General features: G+C 48.3%; 1 protein-coding gene and 1 long non-coding RNA gene across 4 annotated transcripts in view; one reads left to right on the top strand and one right to left on the bottom strand.

Moving 5' to 3' along the window:
- Wdr33 (WD repeat domain 33) overlaps positions 1-21964 on the bottom strand; it is a 154337-nt gene that overhangs the window by 8636 nt on the left and 123737 nt on the right. For all 3 annotated transcript variants that reach the window (XR_013317814.1, XM_077679125.1, XM_077679124.1), the window contains exon 15: positions 20338-20607. Coding sequence is in view for 2 of the 3 variants with exons in the window: in XM_077679125.1 (XP_077535251.1) it covers positions 20338-20607 (270 nt within the window). In the remaining variant the exon portion in view is untranslated. The remainder of the gene's footprint in view (positions 1-20337; positions 20608-21964) is intronic.
- LOC144147081 (uncharacterized) lies at positions 418-10508 on the top strand. The gene is made up of 3 exons (XR_013317813.1): positions 418-1242; positions 3538-3682; positions 7948-10508. It is a non-coding gene; the product is annotated as an uncharacterized LOC144147081 (long non-coding RNA).

The raw sequence follows: 21964 nt of genomic DNA, 5'->3' as shown, positions 1-21964 counted from the left end.
GCAAAAATCGGTGATTTTAAAACTGAAATCGAGAAGAGCGCGGCCACTGAAGTGACGTTGCAGCCGTCCAGCGAGTGGCCGCACAGTCAGCAGCTCGGAAGCAAGCCTGCGCGCAAACTCAACGTGCGCACGGGGCAGCAAATGGGTGAAACGTTCACAATAGAGCTCGACAGGTTCTCCAGCTGTGTGGCTGGCCAGAGAAAGTTGGCTGGAGCGTCACAGGCGCGTCATGGCTGTTTACGCAATCCGTAGGCAGGTGCAGTACGGTCTGCAGCAGAGCCTTTTTAAACGCTTCTGGCTGATTAACGAGGCGTTTCACGGGACTACCACTGGTGTCCCAGCTGATTTGGTGGTACTTACTACACATTAAAAATAAATTCGGTGAAGGTGAAATTTGAGTGCTGTTACGCCCAGGGTGTCGAACCGGAACCGGAACCGAACCGAAAACCGGAACCGAACCCGAATTTTTTCCCAGAACCGGAACCGAACCGAACCCGAATTTTTTCCGCCATTTTGGAACTGAACCCGAACCGGAACGAATCGAAGGAACCGTTCCGAACCGGTTCCGGGGACAATGCCGACGTGGGATTTTGAACCGGTCCCCGTGGTAGAGAGAACTTCATATTCCCGAAGTATTGTTGAGAAAACCGGAGACGCTGCCGACAGATGATGCGGCAGCATCGTTTTTCTACGCTCTGCACATCCATATAAACCACCACAAGTCGTAATAAACAAGTTGCTCTTTATCCAGTTATTAGCCGTTCACTGTCAGCTTCTGTCATGAGAGATCGGCGCACACGCGAAAAATCCTACGCGGCTAAAATAAACTCGCTGGCGGGTGCTGTAGAAGCCTTCAGAACAATGGAGAGAAATCTGCTCGCGGCCAGCGGAGAGCATGTAGCCATCACAGTGTCAAGCGGACACTTTCACCAGGGATTGAGTGACTGTGACCCAACACGTGTATTTTCCTCGCTGGCGCCAGCGCGGCGACGGAGAAAACGGACTCTACGCGCCCCCCAGCGGAATATTGATAACGCTTTTGTACAGTGGATGCTATGTGTTTGTGCGCCGCTCGCTATGTGTTTGTGCGTCACATCTTTGTGGTGAAGTCGTGAAGTGACGAACAGAAGCGGCGCGCCGTCGGTAGCCACAGCAGATCTGCGTCTCTGGGACCGCGGTGCCCGCCAGTTTTAAGCTCGGCCACATCGTTACCCTCCGCACATCGGACTGACGCAATTCACGGTAAGTAAATCGTGTTGTTTAAGTTTGCCACTCTAGTGCAGCAGCGCACGATTGTTGCAACATATTTATCTGCACTTGCATCTGTGGAGAGTTATATTGCCTGTGTTGTGTTGTTTCGGAGAACGTGGTGTATATGTTGTTATGAGTTAAGTGAAATTCCTCTATATCGTCTCTTTGCCGTAAGAAACTTGTTTGGGTTTGTAAACATTCGAGTTCGGTCGATTCTGTGGCTAGCGACGCACGAATGTTCGGCACCAAACAAGCACCCCTCTTTGTGCTTTGTGTGCCCGGGTAGAAGCAATCACACCCCCCAAAATGCAGCCCTGATGTCTACGCGCGCGTGTTTGGTTAGGAGATTAGTTTGTTTTCCGTCGCTGCAGTCCTTTACACGTAGGTTAAACCCGAAAAATTACGGAAGCTACTCATGCCGCACTCAGAATATTCGCAGTAAGAAGCACCCTTTGCACCGCGCGGTGGATTAGCCGGATGCGGTGATAAGGCGCAAGAGCATGTCGTTCTTAAATTGTAACCGAGTGTAGCTTGATTTCGTCTGAGTTCGTCATGCTAAGTCGAGGGCATCTCCACAGCGACCGGAATCGTCACCCCCACACGCTCTAAAGGTCTCTGGGTGGGCTCCACAAGAGCACGAACAGTGACAGCGTTGTACACGTCAGCCCTCGCCATTTACAAGTGAAGCTGTACTTGCCGTTTAAACGTTTTGTGTTCCCGGGCCCCAAGTCGCCCATAGCTAGGCCTGAAATCTCGAAATTGTTTTGTATATTAGTAAACTTTTCTCTCTTAATATCACCTCCTGTAGTATAGTAGTGCCTCGGGTATGCGTGCCGCTTTTTTTCTCTGTGTCTGACTTCTCTGCTGCGAAGTCAGCCTAATCAAAGCAGATGCTCAATATAGTGGAACCCCGGTAATACCCTTTCAGGGGACCAGGAGAAAGCGTCGTATGACCGGGGTGTCGCACGACCGGGGTGCGGGTAAATGCCGGCCTAGTAGATGGTCTCAGGCGACAGGTTTGGTAAGAAGTTATTTAAACTACTATATTCAGTGCGTTCTTGCGTGATTCGCGAACCTTTAGCTGAAATGCCAAGTTAAAAAAAAAGGCAACGCCTACGTTATGCCCCGCTCTCCTCCATGCCGTCCAGCTTGCCCGCCCGCGCGCTACGCGTCACCTGTGCTGTTCTGCGCTATTTATAGCCTGCCAGCCCTGCGCCCTGCGCGCGCGAGATAAGGCCCACGTGTTCGAGCAGAGAGGGGAAAGGCAAGTGTGAAACTGCCAAGGCCAAGCGAAACGAACGATAGTAGAAGGCGGAGATGAAAAAAAAACATCGCCGTACATGGTAGAGACAACCGTTGAACGGTCCGTGCCGCCGCTGTTGAGTCAAAGTGGTCAACACACAGCTGTTTTCGTTTCCTACAACACCCAGCAACGTGAAACAGATAAGGTAACTTCGCACGTAAATCGTGTTGCGGCGAAAATATAGCGTGGTCTTGCTACAGTAACTTGCTGCAGCGGCCAGCGAGAGATCCAGAATGGCGGTGCCAATGAGTACCCTTGCGGCGGACGCGCGTGAATTGAGTGACAATGCGGCTTTGAAAGACACTGATAAGCAGAGAGCAGAGATAAAGGGAGAGAGCGTCGTGAAAGGAAGAAACTTGGATCTAGCGGGCTGGGAAAGCGGCTGTTCGGTCATCGTCGTGGGGTTGCGTCGTATGCGTTTCGCGTTCGTCTGCCACCCGTCGGGAGCTTCAAATTCACGGTCAACCTTCTACCTGAACTTCGACTTCCCGCGGTAGGCGCCGTTGGCGTAGTGCTGCAGCGTGGGGCCGTCGCAGGTTAACTCCCGCCCACGAGTACCCACCTGCTTGCTTGCGCCTGTTCAGCAAGTGGTCTGGCCCGCCAGCGGACCTTAGCCCATCAAGCAGCATCAAACGGTGGTTAAGAATAAACAATGTCGGGACGAGGCGGCGAAGCGGTGTAATTATGGAAACAAAAATTCGGTTTATTCACGCCAGGGTCCGTCGTATGAAGCGTACCGCGTGAACCCGAGCGTCATGTCATCGGAGTTTTTAATGCATTGTTTCTATGGGAAGTTTGCCGAAACCCCAGTGATCCGTCGTAAGAAGCGGGTCGTCGTAAGTCCGGGGACGTATTAGCGGGGTTCCACAGTAGTACTTTTAGGGTAATTTTTCTCCGCTGCGCCGCGGTGCTCGTGCAGCCCAGAAGTGTAAGGTTTACGTGCCACCCATTTTGTTTGCGAATTGAACCATTTCTTTCTCCAGTGTGCACGAGTGTCCTCCCCGCGGCACTTCATAGTGTTAAAGGAAGGCCGACTCGCCACCCGAGCCATTCTGCTCCTCAGGCTGCTGCCGAACGCTCAGCTCAACCCGAGCCGTCACCGACGGCATATCTGCTCACCCCATCCCGGTGAGTGAAGTATGAATGCGATCGTGACAGCGGATATTCCATCCTCACCTTTCGCATTCCTCTGGACTTTTATTGGTTCATTCTGGGACGATTGAACCCATTCCTGTCATTGTTATAGCTTGTTTAACGTTGCATTTTTCTGGGCGCCTCGCGGAGTTTAATGACTAGGCATCAAAGAGGAAATGCCTCACCGATGGCGTCGATGTCCGAGCAAAACGAACAGAAGGAAAGCCCACTGAAAAAAATGGTTTTCCAGAAAGGCACGTTGTTGGGAATGACCTTCCCAGCGCTGCTCCTAGGTTGTGACTCGCATCTGAGCTTGTTACCACTTTTGGGAATTAGCCATCCCGACGCTGTCTCCGCTCTGGGACTACGCCCGCTCACCGCAGCCACCACTGTTGCGACTGGCCATCCGAGCGCAGCCACTGGTGTAGCGACGTTGCCTTGCGCCGTCCGCTATCGACGCGGCGTAGAGCAGAGCGATGAAGTTCTCGAGCCGACCAAAAATTGAAGCAACATTTATATACAGTATGTACAAGGGTAAGCAAACGTTACATAAAGGCGACAGCACCTCTCCACTCGGTGCCGCCGGAGAATGCCGCCGAGGAATGCCGACGATACGTGATCCGGGCGAGTTTTTATACCCCCAGAATTCCGTTGTGGCCCCGAGAAGTTTTAATCACTCCAATAAGGTCTCTCGCTGGCTGAAGTTTGAAATCCGACGAATGTTAGCGAAGCGGTGAGTCAGCCGAGCCTCCTCGATGGGAGAAGAGGAGGGCGGCGCCCACGCCGTCTCCGTGACCTCGCGTCCAGGCGCGTAGCGACATACCCGTTGCTGGTCGTTCACCCGATGCAGGATTCGGCCGAGCCGGCGCGACGCAAAAGGAAAGGCGCCTCTGCGGCGGTCTGCGTTTCAGCTTGTCCACCGCGGGCGGTTTGGTCTGGTTTGGACGAGGCGTGAATCGGCCCCGCTGTCGGCGCGTCGCCCCGTGCAACGCATTTGGGCTGGGCGCTCTGGCACAACTACTTCAAGCGCCCCCCGAAAAAAGATCAAGGCCCATTTTGTCAGAGGAAAATGGTCTTAACGCGGAGCTTTCTCCAATGCAACCCGAATCGAAAACAATATCCAAAATCCGAACTGTTTCGACCGTGTCGGAATGACGCAGTTAGATAGGCGTTTTCGAGGGACCCAGGTTCTATTCGGACCACGGCAAGCGTTTTTTCTTGAGAAGGTTCGCGTTTCACCATGATCATAATCATTGCCCTTTCTGGAAACCAATTTGTAAAGGCTTGCTGCAGGGCATTTTAGTATTACGATATACGGCGCGAGTGAATGCATAGAAAGCGTGAATTTAAAACCGCTTGCCGTGGTTGTAACCGAATCTGGATCCCCCACGACCGTCTAGCCGATTGCGCCAATCCGACACCGTCAACGCAGTTTGTATTTTGTTGTGGATTTTGAACTGGATTTTGATTTTGATTTTTGTATGCAATATAAAACGCCTTCATTGGTAATTATTATCCTTCTACACGTTAGTTTTGATGTTCACGTTGTTAATCCAGCGTTCCACGTGGCCCCATTACTCTCATGGAAATCTAGCATTGTAATTTACAGACCAGACCCCCCCTTCCGCACTCCCCATCTAGATGATATTTTCTGAGAGAAGCTGCTTGATCCATGTTTGCAGCAAAAAATTATTATTCAAATATGCTTTCTTGTAAAACAGCACGAACTGGTTTCATTATAACCTAAATAGAAGCAGCGATCGCTTTATGTCAAAGCAAGTTTTCGAGGGAGGAGCGAGACAGGGTTGTGGGGCAAGATAACTAGTCCTGCATTTTAATCGTACATTTTTGAGCACTGTTCGCTTAAAATATTCGTCGCTTCAAAAGCCCATTTTCACTTATTTCTTCAGGATCCTAATCCTTGCATGCATTTGCACTCTCCTTCTCGTAGTACACTGTTGCTCTATGGCACGCTTTTTCAGTGAGGTAGTAGACCTTGTTGCAGCCAACCATAACAACTAGAAAAGAGACGAAGGTGCGGAGAGAGAGAGAGAGAACAATCTTTAATGAGTCTGGCGATGTGAGCCGAGCTAAACCACCTGCCTTGCTACGCCAGATGAATGCTGTGACAATGATGAATATAATGATGAAGAGGAACACATGATTTGAACTATTTACAAAGTCTGATCAAGGCTTGTGGCTTTTAGATAGGCCAGTAAAGCTTTTGTGGCACGAAAGGCACATTCGGAAGAATTCCAGGGACCTAATACGTCTCTCAGTCATTATTATTATTATTATTTTATTTGTCAGATCATACAATACAAAGGATCATCAGACTGCTTGGACCCATAGCCAGTGGCTAGTCCTGGGTCCAAAAAGAAAATCTATGCAGTGATGCAGGCTTTCTACTACAGAAAAAAAAAGAAACTAACACTCCAGAACACAGGCTGTTGTACAGTACTAGTGGAAGCATTTTTTTAACACGCGAACTTCGTGCCCAACAACAATAAAATTTATAATCGCGATAGTGTCAAAAGGTGCACCAATGCAGGCAAATCTCTAAAGTGTACGTAATAACATAAAAAACAACTAAGAAACATTTAAGTAGCCAACAATACCAGTACCGGTATTGGCCGGCCCGGTACGGGGAGCGGCCGGCCCAGAGTCACTGCAAGGCACACTCTTTGCGTACTAAAAATCGCGCACAGTCACAAATGAGGTGTTACAGATCTTCACGGACACCACACTGTGGGCACAGAGGCGAGGTGGACTGATTGATTTTGTAGCAGTAGTATCGCGTGTAGGCTGCGTCCAACCGCATGCGGTGGAGTACTGCTTCATCATGCTTCGATATTCCAGGTGGCATGCTAAAGTTACAGTGCGGGTCGATAGAGTGGAGGGGCGCGTAATGATGGGATGCGTCTGTCGAAATCGAACGCTGCATGCTCCATGCCACACTGGATGCAAGTGCTGAAGCATCTTTCCGAGAAAATGGTACCGGTACTTGTGGTCCACGTTTGTTATGCGCTATGAATGCAGCAGCGTCCGCCTTCACATTTCCAGTTATTACGCAATGTGCAGGAACCCACTGGAGTGTTATTTGATGACGCGCCTGCCAGAGATTGAAGATGCAAAGCATGTACATCAAGCGCAAGCTGATCTTTGGGGAAAGACGCCAAACATTGCAGTGCAGCCCGAGAGTCCGTGTAGATGGCCCACACGCGTGTAGGCTGCTCGATGATATAAGCCAAGGCTAGCTGCAGAGCTGCGAGTTCGGTAGCCCTAGATAAGGTTTTGTGGCTTAGAATGGCACTGAGGGTGGTGCGAGATGAAGGTATCCACACCGCGACAGTGGATGATGTGGATGACACCGATCTATCAGTGTACAGATGTCTGTGTAATCCGTATGTGTAGTGGATATATGCAAGGGCAAAAAACCGCAGAGGGGCAGGCGGAATAGGCTCCTTGCTTGAAATTCCGCGCACTGTGGTCACTATTTTTATCGTTGGGAACATCCAGGGCGGATGCAGCGGAACAGCTGGCGGCTGGTAATGATGAGGCAGGAAGTCACGCACTTCAGGGACCGAACTTGGCGCTAAATGGTGATCACATTGCCTTGCCACAATCCGCAGTCGCACGAGAAAAAGCTCCTGCGCGCCGAGAGCCAAGGGTGACAGGCGTCGGCACTCCGTCAGTGTTCCCACAGTCGAGGTAGTTCTCGGGACACCAATGCAGGTCCTCAATATCTGTGCTTGCATGGACTCTAGAGCCTTTATCATTCCTTTAGAGAGAGGGGCCAATGCAGGGATGCTGTAACGTATCAAACCGACGCAGAGCGTTTCGTATAGCCGAAGGAGAGAGTTAACAGAGCAACCGCCAGAGTTACTGGAAAGCATACGGAATATGCGGGCGATTGATGAGAGCTTCTCATTGAGATGGCGGACGTGAGGTGACCAGGTGAGCGACCTGTCGAATGTCACCCCCAGAAACGTATGGCTGGAAACGTATGGGATGCAGACGCTACGAAAGTACCCGCTGGAATATTTTTTTGTGAGGCAGAGAAAGAACAGCCAGAACACTTGTTTATACTTCCTGAGGCCCTGTAGTGGGAACCCATTGTTCATGTCTTGTACCTATTTTAGAGCCCGGAAAACAATTTTTTTTGTGCTCGCGGTCATAATATTTTAGGCTTAGGCACATGAGTTTTGCAAAGGTAGTCGTACAGTGACTAACAATTTCTCTATTTCTCTTGTGTGCAGCCGGCGCTGCTGTTTCTGAAGATGGGTCGCTTCAGTCAACATCCAGTACGCAAGCATTTCAAGTTTGATGTCGAGAAAGGACAGTCTGTATGTCAGATTGAAGGCTGTCTGACTAGGTTATCGGGACAGCATGCTGCTAACCTTGAACGTCACGTGCAGAGGAATCACCACGTCGAATACCAAGCACTAGTCCTGGAGAAACCGTCGTGCAGCAAATCTTCGCAAGGGTCAGGAAGTGAGCAGGTTCTCCGACTACGGACAGGGAAACAAATGAAGCAGACAAAACTCCCACACAAACTGCAGGGGAGCGCTGGTGTGAACGTCAACATAACCGGAGAAGCCGTCATGAGCGCGTGCGTCGAATTGGTCACTACAAATGGTCGACCGTTTCGCATAATTGATGACTCTGGGTTCCGAAAAATTATCGATCCTATATTACAAGGCCTTGAGAAAAGAATGAGTGTGAGCGCTGAGAGTGTCCGATTACGAGTGGCTGAAGAAGCAAAGAAAGCCAGAAAACTGATTTCACAGTCACTCCAAAATCGTCTTGTTTCACTAAAAATGGACATTGCTACACGTCTTGATCGAGCAATCCTTGGCATTAATGTACAGTTTATAGAAGATGGCAGGATTCGCTTGCAGACACTGGCCATGAAGGAGCTTTTTGAGCGGCACACCGCAGAAAACCTGAAGCGTGAAGTTCTTGATGTGCTCTGTGAATATGGAGTAGCCCTGGAACAAGTGTACAGTGTAACGACGGACAATGGAGCGAATATGATTAGAGCGGTTGCTCTCCTAGCAGAGTCAGCATCTGAAGAGGAAGATGTGCTGTGCATGCCACAGTCCGAGGATGAAGAAAGCGAAACGTCAGATGTGAATTTAAGCGACTTGCCTTGCCTACATGAGTTGGAAGGAGACTTCACGTTTTCGGATGATGGACCGCTCCTTCAAGGAATGCGATGCGCCGTTCACACGCTGCAACTTGCAGTGCACGATGCGCTGAAATGTTCAGCAGCAAAGAACCTTGTTAGCCGAGCACGCGACATGGTGAAAAAAATGCGAGCACCGGCGGTGATGTCTGTCCTTCGAAAGCTAAAATTGAAGAAACCAATTTTGGACTGTGTGACACGCTGGATGTCGACTAGCACCATGCTCAAACGACTGATGGAACTCCGAGAATTCTGTGACGACTTCTTTAGCCATGAAGGGGAGGTCTCTCTCACAGAAGAAGACTGGCGGGACATCGAAAACACGGTGGCTGCACTAGCTCCTGCTGAGAGAGCCACTGTTGAACTGCAAAGGGAACAGCTCACTATAGGTGATTTTTACGGAACCTGGCTGAAATGTCGCCTAGAGATCTCCAAAATGGACAGCTCGATAGCCAGCAACATGGCCATTGCCATGAAAAGGCGCGAGAAGTTGTTGCTAGGCTGCGACCTTTTCTGTGCGGCTATTTATATGGATCCTCGATACCACATCACCTTGAGTAGCGAGGAAAGAGGCCGCGGAAAACAGCAGCTGTTGACCACGTGGAGGCGCCTTTGTGGGATCGTCGGAGGTGACCAAGTACAATTACTAGCTGTAGCAGAATCTCCCTCAAGGAATCTGCGAGTTGAAGATGAACTTGAGGAATTCCTTTTGGAAAAAGAAGAGGGCCGCCTTCAATCTGCTAGTGACAGTTCATTTAAAGTTGAAGAAGTACGCGGCCTACTTGATGCCTTCGAGAAAGTGCCTAGAATAAGCAAGGATTCGAATGTGCTGGAATATTGGGAGAAAGAAAAGCCACGACGCCCAGAATTGTGTTCTCTTGCCATGGTAGCACTTGCAGTGCCGGCCACACAGGTTAGCGTCGAGAGGGCATTTTCAGGGCTTAAGTACATCCTGTCGAGTCACCGAACAAGATTGAATCCAGCAACCCTTGACGATGTCCTCTTCCTTCGTTCCTTTTATTCTGCCAAATAAGAATTTTCAGCACTGGCTGAGCACATAATAAAATGTTTGCAAGCGGCAGAGGTGTCACATTATGCTTATTAACAATCCTAAAAGCCAACACTGCACTCTAACGTAAGACTGGTTGCGAAATAAGATGCAGTGGAACTTGGAAGATTGTTAAAGCTTGAAAAGATCAGCCCAGAATAAAATTTAGAAAGGTAATATCCGCGAAATAATTGTGCCATACATACGATAAAATCGTTCAGAAACTTTTTACTGCAAGAAACGTCACTAAAATACGCGAAAGATGTGCAATGCTCGCGCTCGAAGTAGGAAAAATGCACACAACTGGTAAACGTAAAGCGCCCATGAGCATGCAAATAAATTTTGCGAAGCCTTTTATATGACCAAACGAGGTAGTTTATTCTTCTTGAAAAAGTTTCAAAATAAGTGATTATGGATGCAATGCCGTATGGGCGTCAATACCCAATTGCGCAATTTGCTTCTATATCCTGCAAGTTTCTAGCTGCTTTATTTTTCAGCAAAAGTAAAATGTTACCAGCTCTTCACAAATAATTCCAAGTTTTCTCTTATGATGCTCTACCTTGGGTGTGAAGATAATTTTCCCACTTTCCCAATATCACCGCCAAGTGTTATTCGTAGTCAAGTTCCACGACCCATCAGTTTGCGTTAAATTCTGCGTGTATACCCTTATTTGTCGTTGCATTTCGAATAAGTTGAGTTAGAAAGCATATTATGAGGCAAAATATCGGGGCTTATTTTTCATAGTTTCTATTACGCAGTGCCTATTCTGTGGACCAGTCCACAGGATAGTGTTCAGCTTTATTCTGTGGACCAGTCCACAGGATAGTGTTCAGCTTTATTCTGTGGACCAGACCACAGAATAATGTTCAGCTTTATCCTGTGGACCATTTGAGGCGGCGCTTGGCGCTGCTGTTCGGAGCGGTCGTGTCGTGCAACATTTTTTTTTTTAGATACTTATTTCAGTTTCGTAACTGCGCCTTCCAGGGCGGGCGCTCCGGTCGCGTGTTGCGCGGTGTCGGCGGCAGCGTTGACGGTGTGGGCCGGTGCGCTGAGCTCTAAGTTGCGGTGTGTAGTGCATGCGTGTCTGCTCTACAAGTTTCTTCTTTTCGCGTGCGAGAACCTTGCTTCTTCAGCGCGCGGTTGTGCGGCCAACTTAACTTAGCGTTTTCTGCGTGGTTTGTCCACAGGTTTGTGATCTGGATTACAAAAAACCTAGGCTATGAACCTAGTAACACATATTTTTGATGCCGATTTTGAACGTACTGCAACATTTTTTTAGCAAGCCTGCCCTGAAGTCAACTGAAGCCACGCCAAGCTTGTTGTTCTATAATAAACATTGCGACTACATATTACAAAGTTCGCGTGAGACAAATACGGCACAAACTGAGCGTCCTGTAGCGTTAAAACGGTCGGCATCACGTCATCGGGAGTTGAAGACGTTTCTTTGCCCGCCTAATTTTTGTGAACGTGAACTCGGCCGCATTTCGCCGCATCGTGGTCGTCGTGGGGCTCGCCGCTTCGGAAGTCTTTGTTGATTTCGTGTGTTCTGTTATGCTGTGTACTAAATGCCTGACGACGACATTACGCTACCTGCATCGCTTGCTGTGCGTAAAGGGGAATGCTGTTCTGACTAACGGAGTTGAAACCGTCGGGGAGGGGGGGGGGGGGGGGTGGGGGGGGAGGGGATAGAGGTATACAGCTTTGCTGTAAAAGTCTCTTGTCTTCGAAGCACGAAGCGTTCTAGCTCGAGGCGTAAAGGAGAGTCTCTGTGTTTTTCTTTTTTTTACTATGCTTTTTTTTTCTTTATTGCATATTGAACAAACAGGCACGTGAATGACTACGACGCTGGTTTAAAACACATCAGTGTCGGTTTAAAACCCGCTCACCGAACTTTGGTGGTCAAAAACTATCATACACATCGAAAGAATACAATTCTTCTAAAATTGGTAACCACGTAAGCTCCGGGCACTGCATATTAATTACGCGTTACGAAGCGCTCTAGCGCGAGGCGTAAACGAGTGTCCGGGTGTTGTAGCACCGTGACATGAGAGGACGATTACGACGACGGGAGATGCCAGCCCCAGCCCCTAAGCGGCTCGGCCCCTAAAAAGAAGTAGGTGCCGACAGAAGTAACTGGAGCATGGGAGCTGTGGCCGAACCGCATAGGAGCACCGTGTAGTTGCACCGGCGGTAAACGAAAGGGGCAGAACACGCATGCGCGCCTGCCGACGGTGATAGCATTAAGAATTTTTCGGTTTTTCTTCATTAGGCTGCTTGTTTTTATTAAAAGCTTTTTAGCAAGAGATTTCCTCCTCGTTCATTTTGTAAAAGACATAAGCATGTGCCCCATGCACAATGCATGTGCTCAGCCATCTCACAAGCGTCAGCTGCTTAAGTGGGCTGGGAAATTATATGTACTGTTCCTGTAAATAAAGATTCCTATTATTATTATCCGCTCGTACAGCCGGCTGTGAGGTAGGTCGGGGCGCCAAGACAGCACATGAAAGAAAACAGCGTGTTTACGGAGTCACGAAACGTTTTCGTCCGCGGTCGTACAACCGAATGCACTGAAGAGGCAAAGTTCTCGCACAAGGGTAAAGACAAACGCAAGCGAAAAGAAGAAACTTGTAGAGCAGACACGCAACTACACACCGCAACTTAGAGCTCAGCGGACCGGCGCACGCCGTCAACGCAGCCGCCTAAAGTCCCTCCAACTAGAGTTCCTGTATATGCTCCCTACGGGAGCAGAGTTGCGCATAGGTCCGCCATCTTGACCGCCGAGCCAACCGTCGGGCTTGAAGGAGTCGTGCGCACCGCGCGAGGGGAGCGTGAGCGCGCCCCGACGTCGCTGCTTTTTTTTGCAACGCGGGCTTTGCTTTATTATTAGGGGTGTTTTCCTATAACGCATATCCGAATATCGGAAAGATATGGCTGTGCAAAATGTTCCGAAATATCCCTCCAGGTCTTAACAAACATATATGTGTTACTATAAATTTCACGAAGACGTGACTCGTTTTGCTCAATAAACCTCCATACTGGTTAGATGCCTGGTATAGAATCAGCACGCGCGTATATACACACTGGGTTATTTGGAACCCAACCTACAGTTTTTGCAGTCTATAGTGCATGTCGGCAAACTTTCATGCCTTGACAACGTAAAGTGATGTGACAAAACGCGTTCGAGCGTTCGGCAAGGTTGCAAAAACTGTTTTACCTGACATATGATTACCGGGAATCGTGATGCCATTTTGCCAAAGCCGACAGCCCTGAAGGCCTATAATTTGTTTTGGTCTTCCATTTTCGCTGTTGTCGGTTATTAGCAGCTGACTGTTCCTTTTGTTCGAATGCTTACATCAGAAGCTGACGCCTAGCTCTTCGCGCTGACTCTCATGACCGCGTACTGAAGTTGTGCAAAAAAGATACTCTTCATGTACTAGCGTGTTGCGTCTTGTCGCTGTCGCGCTACGAACTACGAATGCGACATGGCAGCGGCGCAAAATGTACGAAAGACGCCGACTGCATAGGGCAGCAGCGGCGTTGCAGCCGCATCGCCGGCTTATCATAATAATAGGCTTAAAATCGCATACATTAGCTCATGGTGTCAATTAAAGTATAGTTTTGGATACCGCTACGGAAGAAACATTGCCGGCGCCACCCCATTCCTTGCGAAGCCGGTCCTGTGCGGAGCGCGAAGACCAAGTAGCTCTTTATTGCTTTTCAACCCTTCCAGGCGCGAAGAACAAATCCTATTCTACTCGGGATGGCGTTCTATGATTTGAAGAAAATTACTTTTACTCTCTTGTCCTGGACTGAGGACCCGGCCCACTAACCAGATCGATTTAATTGTTAAACAAAGTTTTCCCCTCCTCCTCTTACTCCTCCTCCTCCTCTTGAGTGCAGTTTTCCTATAACGCATATCCGAATATCGGGAAGATATGGCTGTGCAAAATAGAGCTAGGCGTCAGCTTCTCATGTAAGCATTCGAGCAAAAGGAACAGCCAGCTGCTAATAACCGACAACAGCGAAAATGGAAGACCAAAACAAATTCTAGGCCTTCAGGGCTGTCGGCTTGACCGCGTACTGAAGTTGTGCAAAAAAGATACTCTTCATGTACTAGCGTGTAGCGGCTTGTCGCTCTCGTGCTACGAACTACGAATGCGACATGGCAGCGACGCAAAATGTACGAAAGACGCCGGCAGAAGAGGGCAGCAGCGGCGTTGCAGCCGCATCGTCGGCTTCTCTGCGGTGCGTGGATGCTTTTTGGGCACGTGACGGCGATCAGCGAATAGGGTCGTGAGCGGCGAATGGAAATCAAAGGCGCAACTCTTGCTCCCGTAGGGAGCATATACAGGAACTCTACCTCCAACTCGCGACCAGAGCGCCCACCCGGGAAGGCACAGTCGGCGCAGTTACGAAACTGAAATAAGTATCTAAAAAAAAAAAAAAATGTTGCACGACACGACCGCGCCGAACAGCACCGCCAAGCGCCGCCTCAAATGGTCCACAGGATAAAGCTGAACATTATTCTGTGGTCTGGTCCACAGAATAAAGCTGAACACTATCCTGTGGACTGGTCCACAGAATAAAGCTGAACACTATCCTGTGGACTGGTCCACAGAATAGGCACTGCGTTTCTATTACGTGGTGTCTAGTCCTGTGTGATGTCTTGAATGGTTTCCAGACAGTTCATCGAACGCTGTTTTATCGAATTCCATTTTATCGAACCACCTTCGCCCGTTTTATCGAAACTATGGTCTTTCTGCTTTCACAGCAATTTTCAGTGTCTGTTTCTTTTAACTGGCCCTTGCACTAACCTAACCTGCAGCTGGTTTCATTCGCCAGTGTCTCCACCGTGCATTATGTGCAGTAACCTGCATATGTATGTTGATGCGCCCTTCCCTCCATTTCGTTGTTTTCGGGTACGTTTATTTAATGACTGTTTTATTTTTGCGTGTTCATTGATAGCTCTCAAGCAAGTATATTCCAATTTTTGTATCGCAGTATTTGCCACTGTATTACGGACCCTAACCCCGTGCAGAATATTCCTTAGTTAGGTTCAGGGTATAAGGTTGGTATTGCAAAACATAAACCTTGCACCGACACTCATCATCACGTGATCTGGCTGTTAGAGTCTCTGGTTTCACTCTTTGCAGCGCCACGTCTGTGATTTTAAGTGACGTCGCATGGGTAATTGTTCTAAGTGTCGCTTGCAGCTTCGTGGTCCAACTACCTCCACGGCGTGCATTGGAGCCAATTTCTTTTTTATCTGCAGTTTTAGTTAAGTCGGTCACAAGAGTAGGACACGGCTTGGTAAATTATTAGGAATAAGCGCCGTGACGATAAAGAGCTAGAAAGGCGGAAATCGGAGGCTTTTACTAGCTGTCCGGTTTGGAGTTTTGACATTGGACGCGCAAGCGCCGATTTTATTTATTTATTTATTTATTTATTTATTTATTTATTTATTTATTTATTTATTTATTTATTTATTGAAGCAAGACCTTAGCTGTGAGGCGCGCCATTCTTGAGGGCTCCGGATTAATTTTGACCACCTGGGGATCTTTGACGTGCGCCAAAATCTCGACTCACGGGGTCTTCGCTGTTCGCCTTCATCTGAAAAGCGACCACCGCGGCCGGGACCGAACCCGACTTCGGGCTCAGCAGCACAGCCTGGAGCCACTAACAGCGCCTTAGCCCTTGCGCCACCGCGGCGGTGTTGCATAGGCACCAAGTGCGTTCCATACATAACGAGAAGCAGCAAAATAATTGTGTGCCGATACAAAAGCACAATATGCAAAACTAAGAAGCATATCAGGGCATTATAGCCTATATGCTACAATGACGTGGTATGCTGCGGATCAGATGGGGAACGGAGAGGGAGATTTGTTATAGCTGTTCCACCTGCACAATGAACCAAGCAATAATTGACGGAGAGAAATTTTGCGCATTCCAAAAATATTAAAAGCCTGCAGGAAATAAAACGCGTCTACGATAAATACAACGAATTTTGGTGAATAATAAGGACCCGCTGTGGAGACATTGAAAAACTAAATAAATATACTGCGAACTTTCTAAAATAAAAAGGGTGAGAGATTTTTTTACCATAAAACGTCCGTCGATAAAACGGCGCTCGATAAAACGGCATTCGATAAAACGGCATTCGATAAAACAGCGTTTGAAAAACAGCGTTCGATAAGACGGCTTCGATGAAACGGCGTTCGATGAAACGACGTTCGAACTAGCCGGAACCCTCACGCTTTTATGATAAACTTCCCTGACCCCGTCTTCAATATATCGCAAATTTGAATGCATCCCTGCCCGCGGCGAATGCCTTCAGCGACATCATCAACAATAAAATCCATGTCCTCCACTTATTCTGGTTGTATAAGCCGTTATATACGAACAGCAGTGGGACACAAGCACACGCTGTCCTCTACGTCACTGGCCGTTCTTGTGCAGTGCCACTGGGACCTTTGTTCGTTGCATTAAGGGCGCATGGAAATTAAATAAAACTTTGGGCCCTTCTGAATTTCCTGTTTGACTTATATGCGACAGCATTACCGTGTCAGCTTGAATCTGTTCAATTTTAAAATTCAAGGGTGTATGAATGAAGTCGATTAATGTGGATTAGCGGGTAGACTGGGGTGGGTTAGTGAGATGAGCGGGTGATTTAATATGAATTAACGAGATTGGCGTGCTCATTCATTTTTATTGGGATAATTAGAGGGCCGATTCAGGTGGCTTAGGCTCCTGTACCAAAGTCGATATTTTCGGTGTCCATGGCATTTGCAAATATTATGGTGCTCTCCCACTTGACCAATAGAAAAATTTGGTTTCGGCCGAGGAAGCCGGAAACTTTTCAGGTGACTACAACCTAAATGCTATTAATTGTCTTACCTTGTGTACATATTGCGCGTTTATGTTGTTTCTAGCGTAAGATTGACAATGTCGCACTTAATTTACAAATAATTGCCCAACGCACATTTTGCCTTCATCCAAGGGTTTTCCGTACATAAAAGGTAAGACTGAAGAAAGCAACTAAACAGAAAGAGAAATAAGTGAGGGGCGATCTGCTGGTTTGATGGGAACGAAATCAGATAGCATTGTTGTGCTTCTGATCGGCAGCCTGGAGTACGAGCGACCACATTCGCTGCTTGTGATTTCACTAAGCTACTATATATACATGAACCCCAATCGCTGTTTCCTGTCACTGAAGTGTCATTGCAAGTTGCTATCGCCGGTGTTTCCCTATATGCAATGAGTCATAGCCGATCCTGCATGCTAGCCCGTCTGTTAACAGATGAAAGGTGTGGAGAATGAAATCCCTCTAAACGCGACCTGCCATTCTTGGCAGGTGGAAGTACACGCCTACACCAGAAAGTTTTAACTTGTCGCACCGCTAACGCTCTAGGGTCGAAGCTGTCACGCCTTTAAACACAGATACCTTAAAGACGTAGCAGACCAATTTTTTTCAACGCGAAAGCATTCCTGTTCTCATTAAACAAAACAGGGTGCGCTTGCGCGCGCGCACGCGCGTGTGTGTGTGTGTGTGTGTGTGTGTGTGTGTGTGTGTGTCTTTGTGTGTGTATGTGTGTGTGGGTGTGTGTTTGTGTGTGTGTGTGTGTGTGTGTGTGTGTGTCCGCGCGTGTGTGCGTGTGTGTGTGTGTTTGTGTGTGTGTGTGTGTTTGTGTGTGTGTTTGTGTGTGTGTGTGTGTGTCTTTGTGTGTGTGTGTGTGTGTGTGTGTGTGTGTGTGTGTGTGTGTGTGTGTGTGTGTGTGTGTGTGTGTCTTTGTGTGTGTATGTGTGTGTGTGTGTGTGTGTCTTTGTGTGTGTGTGTGTGTGTGTGTGTGTGTGTGTGTGTGTGTGTGTGTGTGTGTGTGTGTGTGGTGTGTCCGCGCGTGTGTGCGTGAGTGTGTGCGTGTACGCGCGCGCGCGTTTGCTGTTTAAGCCAGGGAGGATGCCGGCTTTCCAGAATATTCAGGTGAGGATGCATGAATTGGAGAAAGCCGGCCAGAAGCGAGGGTGGGGAAGGGGCTACGGCGGTACAGGGACGGCGAGAATGCATTATTTGGAGACGTGGTGCGGCCCGTCGCATGTCGGCGAGGGGAGTGGGGCACCGTGGCGGCTACGCAGAGGAAGAGAAATGTACGTTCATTGTAAGAGGCCCATTGTTGTTTTCGTGAAGAAAACAACTGCGGGCTATTAAGCTGTGGATTTATGAGCCAAGAACAAAACCAAACTTAGTTATATTAGTAACAAAAATAAATTATTGAAAATACACTTGCGTTCATGAGAGCAAATGCTTCCAAATTCACTCAAGTAAGCAGCCGTGAGTGTCCCTGCGACTTTTCTGCATTGTCTTGGTGGAAAACAAAAGCGCTCAAAAAACAGGGACGAAGGAAGACGTATGCTGCGCGGCGCTTAGTTTTAGAGCACGTAAGCATACTTGAGCGCTACGAGGATATTTTTTCTATTAGACTGGGATTCTTATTTAAACTTTGGCAATGTTGCCTGTGTCTCCCAGGGTGTATGCGTACTCCTAGCTAGGTATGGGCATGGTGGTTGCGACGTAGCACTGTAACCGCCGTGCTGTCTACGACTTCCTTGGTCCCTGTTTTTTGAGCGCTTTTGTTTTCCACCAAGATGAACACATACCAACTAGCCCAACTTTCCGTTTTCCTGCATTGTACTGTTAAGTTGGGCAAGTCACAGCATTTGCAAAAAGTAGCATGCACTGTGAATTTGCTTTTATACTGACGTAGAAGAGCAACGAAAATGCAGCACAAACATAAAAATATTCATGTTATTTTTTGCTCCGAACCCGTTTGAACCCGTTTGAACCGGTTCGAACCGGTTCGAACCGGAACGAAATAGTGGTCAGGAACCGAACCCGAACCGCACCCGAAAGAGTTGAACCCGAACCCGAACCGAACCCGAAAAAATTCCGGTTCGACACCCTGGTTACGCCTACCCGGAGTAACCCAGATCCATTCCACGACTGAGAATTCTCATACTAGCATACTTTGGTAGTCCTCCTCTTATTAGATGCGACGCTCAGAGCATCTCTTGTCGGCGGCCCTGTCCTTCCTGCGTGCGTCCGTTGTTGTCCGAGTGCGACCGTTGTTGTTGTCCGCAGCCACTCTCCCCCTTTCCTCTCCAATAGCGAACACTCTCTCGTGAGGGGCATTGGAATGGATTCTATTGGATTGGATTGGCTTGACTTGGATTTGGATTGGATTAAAGTGGATTGTGTTGGATTGTGTTGCGTCATAGCCGCGGCACTCTCTCTCTCCGTGGTCTGCTCTCCTTCGGGCGCGCTGCGCATATAACCGGTGTGCCGCTCTCCGGCGGCCTTTCGGTCGACAGTTGCTCTCCGCTTGCGCTTGAACCCCCCTCAGCGTCACATCACACCAGGGTTCCCGCGAGGGGAGATGGGCGTAATTTTTTTTAATAGTTGGGAACCAGCTACGGTGAGGTTATTTACTTATCAGGAGCAATTTGGATCTCTGGTATCATCAAGACACCAGTTCTTAGAACAAAATGCTGTCAGCAGTAGAGACACATTTATCTACATATCCACATATCCGCAGCACAAAAGCTAACAAGTGCACACTAGTTCTGAACAAATCTGTTTCAAGACTTTGAGACTTTGGTTCTACGGTGAAATTCACACATGCACTGCATTCCTCGTGTTTAAATATTCGTTAATGTTTCCATTTATGTCACGGTGGGGCAAACGCTACAAATAAGTGCCTCCAAACAATGCTCTTTTTGAAAGCACCTAAATACTGTACGCACAAAAAAGTACACGAGAGAGTTTTAGTTTCCAAAATAATACTCAAGGTTTCATTGAAATTGATTCTCACTTGCTTTAGACAAAGCAGTCTAAAACTCTTGCCTCTGGCCATTCCGCAAGCTTGTCTAACACATTCGTTCTTCCTTTACTGTCCCTTCTGGTCATTTTTGCCTGTATCGACACAAATCTTCGCATACTGCCCACTGCTTAGTGAACAGCTCACCTTCAAACAAAGAACACAAGTTTGCTACACCAACTTCCACTTAAAACAAATGAAAAAGAAAAACGAATCGTGCATTTGGAATCAGAGTAAGTGATTCGTGCCACAGTGCACATCTCCTTCAAATCTATCTTCCACAACAACAACAACGTCGCATAAAAATTTTGCCTGTTTTCATGCGCTGAAAATGCGCACCATGGTGGAGAAGTATGGATTAATTTAGGCCACCTGAGTATCGTTAACGTGCGTCAGATTCTTGACACACAGGCGTTTCCATCTTTCCCCTGACGTTGGAGCTGGAGTTTTAATAAAGTTCAGGAGCACAGTTGCCCTTTTCGGCTGAAATAAAATTGCAAGACTCGGGTACGCGCGAGACAAGGCGCGGGTGGGTGCCCCTCACCTCCGTTGGGCGGTGCCTCCATGCCCCCGGCCCCAGAGACAGGTGGCGCCCCCTGGAAGTGGGGGAACATCATCCCCGGCGGGGGCGCGGCCAGCAGGCCTCCCCCTCCGGCTCCCCCGGGCCCAAAGCCCATCCCAGGGGGTGGCTGACCCATGAGGGCCATCGGAGGAAGGCCCTGCTGCTGCTGCTGCTGCTGCATGTTCCCACCACCAGGTGGCATGCCCTGTAGTAGGGGCTGCTGCTGCTGGCCCCCCTGGAGGCCGTCCATTCCTGCACAGAGGGACCAAGGACAACCCTGCATTTGCATCCTGTACCACAACATCTGGCCCCAGGTCAGTGACAACAAGTCCATACCCTCGTTCACCAGAATTGACTAATTGATTGTATTGATTGATTGAATTGAATGACTGAATTAATTGATTGTTTGAACAATTGATTGATTGAACGGCATGTGTCATCTCACCAAAGAAACTAACGTATCTATGTTGCACTACCTTTCAACTTCTGGCACAGCTATTAGTGGCATGCCCAAATTAAAATTTTGTCCGTTACTGGCAGTTACAGGTTCCTTATCGGACTGTACTTTGAATTCACTCCACTGCGCGGCACCTGTGCATCGCAGTGGTGTACTGTGATTCTAGGGTATGGCCGCTCTGCGCTGCATGCGGTTGGTCAGTCACGCTTCGAATGCTTCGATGGCAGGCACTTCGTCGCCCCGCATCTGCAGGCTCTATGTGAGACGACTACAAAGACAGTAGAGGCGTCTTTTTTTACCTGAACTGGCTGCACTGGTGCAAGCAGTGCAGCATATGTTCTTTTTTTTTTTACTAATTGATATCCCCAGTAGCACTTTACACTGGTCTGCACAACATTGCACTAATCTGCACCAGTTCAGGTAAAAAAATGCCTCTAGTGAGTTGACAACAAGTGTCAGACAAGGTTTTCTGCTTCAAGTTTCCACCCAGTCAAGCTTGCCTTACTTGTTACGCACTGCTACTTGAGTGCTGTTGCAGACTTCAAAGCCCAAATGCAGCAATGCTTTTTCATGAATTGCGCCACAATGGTACATCAGCCCTGGCTAGGAACTCTAACTGAATCTTCCATAGATGCAGACAGGTGCAGCTAGTATTGGAACATCGAAGTGGCATTCCACTGTGGCAGAAAGTATTTTGATGCCATAAGAATACGTATTTTTACCAATGGCTACCAGTCCCTCCACTCCTCACACCAAATAGTTGAACCTCAATCTCTAGAAGCATTACATTCGGTTTTTATTTCTCCGCGCCAGGCATTGAAATTGGTGCGGCAATTGTGCGGACATAGAAAAAAACTGCCAGCAGTCGGTTGACATACTGCCCGGTTTTTTGCCCCCTCTAACTGTCAGATGCAACATCTTTGTGAATACAGGCACACAAATTTACCCCTACTATACTCCGTTTCATACATCAAGTGCAACGCTGTGAAGGCTACACAAGTAGTCCGCAAAGAAAGGAGGTGTATCGCTCCGCGCTGTTTTGTAGCCGAGTGGTCTAACGCGTCGCTCTGGAGAGAAGACGCTGAATTTTGGAGTACATGGGTTCGAAACCACGTTCCGACGGTTCTTTTTTCTTTTTATCACATCTTCTGC

This window comes from Haemaphysalis longicornis, unplaced genomic scaffold (genome assembly GCF_048455015.1).
Source record: "Haemaphysalis longicornis isolate Haplotype H1 unplaced genomic scaffold, Haemaphysalis longicornis Haplotype H1 scaffold_7, whole genome shotgun sequence".
Classification (NCBI taxonomy): Eukaryota; Metazoa; Arthropoda; class Arachnida; order Ixodida; family Ixodidae; genus Haemaphysalis; species Haemaphysalis longicornis.
Note: the sequence above shows the minus strand (reverse complement) of the source record. Positions and strands in the feature narration are given on the sequence as shown.